The following is a 6,046-nucleotide window of genomic DNA, read 5'->3' on the forward strand; positions in this document are numbered from 1 at the left end:
CGCCGCCTCCGCCTCTTTCCGCCCTGCGCGGAGCGTCACCGCTGCGCGCCCGCCCCGCTCAGGCACCGTCGCTCGTTCCCCCGCCCCGCCGGGCGACGTCATCGGCGGCCCCGCTTCCCCCGCCGCCACGGCCCGCTCAGCATCGCGGCCCCCCCGCCCTGCCCTGCTGTGTCGTGCCCCGCCGCCGCGGCCCCCTCACCGGCATCTCCCCGTGCCCCCATCCTCGGTCCCTCCTGCTCCTCCCTCCCCGGCGCGGTGCCGGGCGCATGGCGGCGGGGGCGGGCGGCGCGGCCCTGGGGCGGGCGGCGCTGGCGGCGCCGCTGGTGCTGCTCTACTACGGCTTCTCCATCGGCATCACCTTCTACAACAAGTGGCTCATGAAGGTGCGGGGTGGCGGGGCGGTGCGGGGTGGCGGCGGCGGGAGGGCGGCGGCGGTGACAGCGGCTGTCGGTCCCGCAGAGCTTCCCGTTCCCGCTGCTGGTTACGCTGCTGCACCTGCTGCTCATCTTCGCTCTCGCGGCGCTCGCCCGCGCCCTGGCGCGCTGCCGCTCCGGGCGGCCGCGGGCAGCGCTGTCCTGGGCCGACTGCCTCCGCCGGGCCGCCCCCGCAGGTACGGCCGGGACCGGGAGGAGACGGGGCCGGGGCGGCGAAGCGGGAGCGGGCCATAAACTTGGGGCACAACGATATAAGAAGGACATTAAGCTGTTGGAGAGCATCCAGAGGAGAGCCACGAGGATGGTGATGAGAGTGGAGGGGAAGCCTTATGAGGAGCGGCTAAGGTCGCTTGGTGTGTTCAGTATGGAGAAGTGGAGACTGACGGGAGACCTCTTTGTGGTCTTCAGCATCCTTATGAGGGGAAGCAGAGGGGCAGGCACTGATCTCTTCACTCTCGTGACCAGTGAAAGGACCCAAGTAAACATACGAAGCTGAATCAGAGGAGAGGTTTAGGTTGGATGTTAGGAAAAGGTTTTCACCCAGAAGGTAGTTGAGCACTGGAACAGGCTCCCCAGGGCAGTGGTCACAGCACTAAGGCTGACTGAGTTCAAGAAGTATTTGGACAATGCTCTCAGGCACAGTGTGGGATTCTTGAGGTGTCCTGTGCAGGGCCAGGAGTTGGACCCAATGATCCTGATGGGTCCATTCCAACACAGCATGTTCTATGATTCTGTGAGGTTGCTCGGATGGTGCCCATGGCACTCTGGCCGCTTCCAGAGCCATTTGTCTGCCTGAGGTGCTCAGAGCCAGTTCCCTGGGACGGGGTGAGCCGTGGGATGCAGCTCTCACTCCTGCCCCTGTGTTTCCCTACCAGGTGCAGGGCAGGTGTAGATGCAACTTAAAGATTCAGCCTGAGACCTACTACCTTCATTGCTCATTACAAAGATGTGTGAGAATAGGGGGAGGCCACACAGAATGTGTCTTTCTGAAGGAGCCACTGGCACATGAGAACAAACAATGAGAACCTTCTTCAGTACCGTGATAAGTTGTCTCTGCAAGTAGCATTTTCTTTCTAACACTGGTATCAAGCCATGCTTACGTTTATGTTAACTCAGCATCTTTCTCAGGTTGGAGCCTGGTAGAGAATTCCTCATTCATGGCACACAGAACTGTACCTGAGGCCAAGAAGTGAAGCTCCTACTTGGAGCATGGAACTGTAACTACTTTTGCAGTTCTTTGGCTGTGTGTTGTATTGGCTCCCACAGAACAGCATCTGGTCTATGATCTCTGGCAAGGTTTGCAATACCTCATACAACATGCCCCATGGTTTCTTGAAAAATGCTTCCTCCACATCTGCGGTAATTTCACCTTTCAGCATAGCCTGCCCTTGGATCAGTAACACTGTTTCCTGTGGTAGGAAACTTATCTAGAAGGGAGAACAGACTGTACCGAAAGCTGCATCAGGATTAGGGCTGTGTGCAGATAATTGTTGCTTCTTCAGGTTTCTTGCAGTGGCCCTCGGACTTACCATGCTCTGATACATTCAAGAAAGATTTTATGCAAAACTGCAATCACTTTCAGTCACCAGGAGGGCAAGAGTTATTTCTGGCTTTTTTGTAATGCATGTTGAGTGAGAGCAATGCTGAGCCAAACTTGACTCACAGGGAACAGGACAGAAACATAAAGAGCTAAGAGTATGAGTTATGTTGATTCTAAAGAGTTAACTTGAGGAAAGCTTTTTTTTTCCCCCTGGTTCTGCTCTGCTCTCTATGTTCATGGCCATGAAGCAGGGTTTTGTGGTGGGCTTGTTTAATGTCATGGAAGACAGTTAACTTCAGGACTTTTTCATTGATTCTTTAGCTCTGTCAACTTCCTTGGATATTGGGCTGAGTAACTGGAGCTTCCTGTACGTCACTGTCTCCCTGTGAGTACAAACACCACGTTCCCTGGGAGCCTCTGGTGGGGTTTGGAGAGTGCTTTGCCAGGGTCTGTTTCTTGAATAGGTGTTTGATGGATGGAGTCAGCATGCAGGGTCTGTGATAGTTTGCTCATAGCAATGTAGAAATGGGTGATCTGATTCCTAATAATACTTTGATGGGAAGAGCTACACTGAAGGAGTCTGACAGTGTATTTTGGTCCTTACAGCTACACGATGACCAAATCCTCTGCCATTCTCTTCATCCTGCTTTTTTCACTGCTCTTCAAGCTGGAGGAAATGGTAAGGGTCCCACACAATGCTTTAGGGAGGGAGGTCAGACCCAGGAAAATAGGCAGTGCATGCACAAGAAACGTGTAAGTAGAGGAATGATGCAATTATGTGGGTGAATCTGAAAGGAAGGAGGTGCCTGTGTCTGTCGTGTTTGCTCTCCTGCAGAGAGTGACGTTGCTGCTGGTGGTTCTGCTCATCGCTGGGGGACTCTTCATGTTCACCTACAAGTCCACACAGTTCAACGCACAGGGGTTTGTGCTGGTGCTCTGTGCCTCTTTCCTGGGAGGCATTCGCTGGACTCTCACGCAGATACTGATGCAGAAGGCTGAACTGGGTATGCAGGGTGTTAGGAGGGGGTGGTGGTGCTGGTAACAGGGAGGGGAATAAGGAGAGGTGATAGCCCTTGCTGCAGAAACAAAACATCTCATGTAAGGGAAGGTGTTTGAAACCTTGGGCACGGGATATCTGTTGATGGGTAATGAAGGTGGCTTGGTGTCTGCAGCAGCACAGGTGTGGGCATCACAAATAAGGTGTATGTCCAAGAATGGTGCTAATAAAGGCTCTGGGAGCTGTGTTATTCCCTGGCTTGTTGCTACCTGGTCTGTTACTGATTCTCCTCTTTCAGGGCTCCAGAATCCCATTGATATCATGTTTCACCTGCAGCCGCTCATGTTCCTGGGGCTCTTCCCACTCTTTGTGGTGTTTGAGGGTGCGTGAGTTAATTAGAGAAAGCAGGGGTAGCTTTATGGAGTGGTTGGGAGATTGTGTAGCAGTTTGTTGTTTGAGATAATTCACTCAGATAAGTGAACAGCTATGAACTCTGCAAAGTAGTTAGAGACCTGGGTTTATCTTATGCTGGCAGGACTTTAAAGAGTGCATAGAAGTAGTTGCCTGCCACACTTGTGGAAGTAAGGGCTGTGAAGAACTGGCTCCACATCCTCATGATACTGGAATGTGAGCAGCCTACCCCCTCAATCTTATTGAGAGGAATCCTGGGAGGTGGGAATGGTATTCTGCTACTCATTGTCTTGTTCCTAGGCCTGCCTTTGTCCATATCAGAGAAGCTCTTCCGTTTCCATGAAGCAGGAATGCTGTTCTCTCTGGTAGGGAAGCTGTTCTTGGGTGGAATTCTTGCCTTTGGTCTAGGCTTTTCTGAGTTCCTCTTGGTTTCCAGAACATCTAGCCTCACCCTTTCCATTGCTGGCATTTTTAAGGTAAGGCATGGTTCCTGTGCTAATACTAGAAGGCAAGTACTGAGTCATCCCTATTGGGCTTTATGTGGTGGGAGCTTCCTTAGATCCTTAGGAATCATTGCTTGTTATTTTTGTTCTCCTTGCACAGGAGCTTGATGCTTTGCCTTGCAGTCTCTGCAGTGAAGTCTCTTGGTCCCTGACAGCAAAGGGCCAGAGACTAGTGGCTGTACTATAAAAAATACCATTAATGATCAAAGTTTGTTGGAATGTGGGATAGACTAAAACACATGGCCCTCATGAGTAGCAGATGGTGTGGAAGAAAGGAGGGCTAAGAAGGGCAAGCTCTTGCATCAGACCTGCATGTGACCAAACCACTGGTGTGAGCTATCTCTGTAACCTAGTTTGGCACATCCTCCCCTCCTCAGAGGGGTCCAGCACACATACTTTTGAGCTGAACTGTGATATGTGAAATTGCTCTGATCCAGAAGTTGCAAGATTCCTCTGTAACTGAGCTATGCAGTCAGATGACTTAAAATCCCACATCCCAGTTTGACAGGTTGTTTGTTTCTAGAAACTGTTTTTAGAACTCTGTGCGCATGAAAGAATATGCTGATAGAAATTTAGCAGCCTGACATCTTGATCTAGGCTTCAGCTGTAAAATGTCTCATGCATATCTGCTCAGGTCTTGCCCTGCCACTTGTCATGGTTTTTTGTTTCCACAGGAAATCTGCATTTTATTCCTTGCCACACATTTACTGGGAGACCACCTCAGTCTCTTGAACTGGCTGGGCTTTGCTGTCTGCCTGTCGGGAATCTCCCTTCACGTTGTTCTCAAAGCCATGAATTCCAAAGGTGATTGTTTTAAATCACTTTCTCTTTCTTTGTAGGCTTTCTCATTGCTTCACTAGGAGCTGTGTCTGGTTCCAGCTCTTTGACAGCGCCAGGTTTGGTGTGAACGCCAGCAAGATTGTCACTAAACAGGCTGTCTGCATGCAGGTGACAAAGCACTGGAGCCACGCAAAGAGGCCAGCTCTGACCCTGACCTGGAGCTGCTGCTGCGCCACCCTGAACATGCTGAGGAAGAGGTTGTTGAAACCCCACAACAGCACTGACTGTGAACATGAAGCACAAAGCCACCTGCTCTGTTCTTGCCAAACCTGCCTGACAGCTATCCAGGAGGAAGGTCCAAAAGATTCTTTGACCACGCAGAGCAGAGCCAGGGCCTGGTGAGAGAATTCTGCTGTTTTGCTACAGTGTGGATCTGTAGATGCTGCACAAGAAACAGGCAATATCCCTTTCACAGGAACTTGGAAGACAAGCCCTGGTTCAGTGGATGTAGAATGGCGTGATGAGACAGGGAAAAGCTGTAAAAAGTCTATTAGGGGATCCTGAAGGCTGTTTACTGAGAGTGTAGACCATGAGCTGTAGAATGAACATGGACATGTCTGGACTGCAGGCTGAGTGGTTCAGGGATGATTTTACTGCTGTTTAGGTTTTGACTGCAAAGGAGAAGGTAGATACACCTTCTCTTTTTTTTTTTTTTTAATGTTTCTGCAAATTAGGAACTTCCATCCTGGTGGGATCACATGACTGTATAAATCCATAGAGTTGTCCCAGTGAGAAGGAGCCTTTGTGCCTGGTGACCTCCATGTTCTGTGTGCATAGTAAGGACAGAATTAAATGTTGATATTTGGGACCAATTGAACATGATGAACATTTCCAGATGATGTTGGTCGGAGGGAAGACAGGGATGCAAGAGTACTTCTGGTGCTATAGGCCAAGAGGAGAATGAGCAGTGTCACAGGAGATCTAACGAGCAATAAGCTTATCAGAAAGTATGTGGGGTTTTGAGGGGGGGATTTTTTGCTTTTTAAATAAAGTGTTTTTCTGATTTGCTTTCGTCTGTACATTCTGTACCTATGCTTCATCAAGCAGAGGTCATTTGTCTTCTCAACTCCTTTCCTTTGAGTCCTGCACTGACCTTGCTACTGCATGCCCATAAGGCCTGGCACACAAAACACTAGCCCAGCTATCACTGATCTCTAGAATTAGGGAGATGTTCCTGCAGCCTCTCATATTTATGCCAGCCAAGAGAACTTACTGTCTGGTCTGTCTTCATGCACTATATCCTAAGAAGACTTTTAGTATTGTGGCTTTTTGTAAGAATCTTATCTCTTTGCCCCATTTGATTGGATCAGGTAGTGCTGCA

General features: G+C 50.3%; 1 protein-coding gene across 5 annotated transcripts; it reads left to right on the forward strand.

Annotated features, from left to right (window-relative positions):
- Positions 1–93: 93 nt before the first annotated feature.
- SLC35C2 (solute carrier family 35 member C2) lies at positions 94–5,733 on the forward strand. Of its 5 annotated transcripts, none has more exons than XM_032126680.1 (9): positions 94–383; positions 460–610; positions 2,296–2,359; positions 2,581–2,653; positions 2,810–2,978; positions 3,270–3,353; positions 3,683–3,858; positions 4,560–4,689; positions 4,834–5,733. In XM_032126680.1, exons 1-9 carry the CDS (start codon positions 267–269, stop codon positions 4,947–4,949), a joined length of 1,080 nt encoding a protein of 359 aa, XP_031982571.1. In that variant the 5' UTR covers positions 94–266; the 3' UTR covers positions 4,950–5,733. The 5 variants fall into 5 exon arrangements, with proteins under 5 accessions (XP_031982571.1, XP_031982573.1, XP_031982572.1 ...); XM_032126682.1 differs by having other exon boundaries at positions 3,683–3,747; XM_032126681.1 differs by lacking the exon at positions 3,270–3,353.
- The last annotated feature ends 313 nt before the right edge of the window (positions 5,734–6,046 follow it).

This window comes from Corvus moneduloides, chromosome 17, assembly GCF_009650955.1.
Source record: "Corvus moneduloides isolate bCorMon1 chromosome 17, bCorMon1.pri, whole genome shotgun sequence".
In the NCBI taxonomy this organism is placed as follows: Eukaryota; Metazoa; Chordata; class Aves; order Passeriformes; family Corvidae; genus Corvus; species Corvus moneduloides.

Bases quoted from the DNA above. Each gene is read 5' to 3' on its own strand.
- SLC35C2 (XM_032126680.1), top strand. From the start codon at position 267: ATGGCGGCGGGGGCGGGCGGCGCGGCCCTGGGGCGGGCGGCGCTGGCG. The intron at 2,979-3,269 runs GTATGCAGGGTG...CTCCTCTTTCAG, and splicing joins GATGCAGAAGGCTGAACTGG to GGCTCCAGAATCCCATTGAT. The intron at 4,690-4,833 runs GTGATTGTTTTA...GTCTGCATGCAG, and splicing joins CAAAGCCATGAATTCCAAAG to GTGACAAAGCACTGGAGCCA.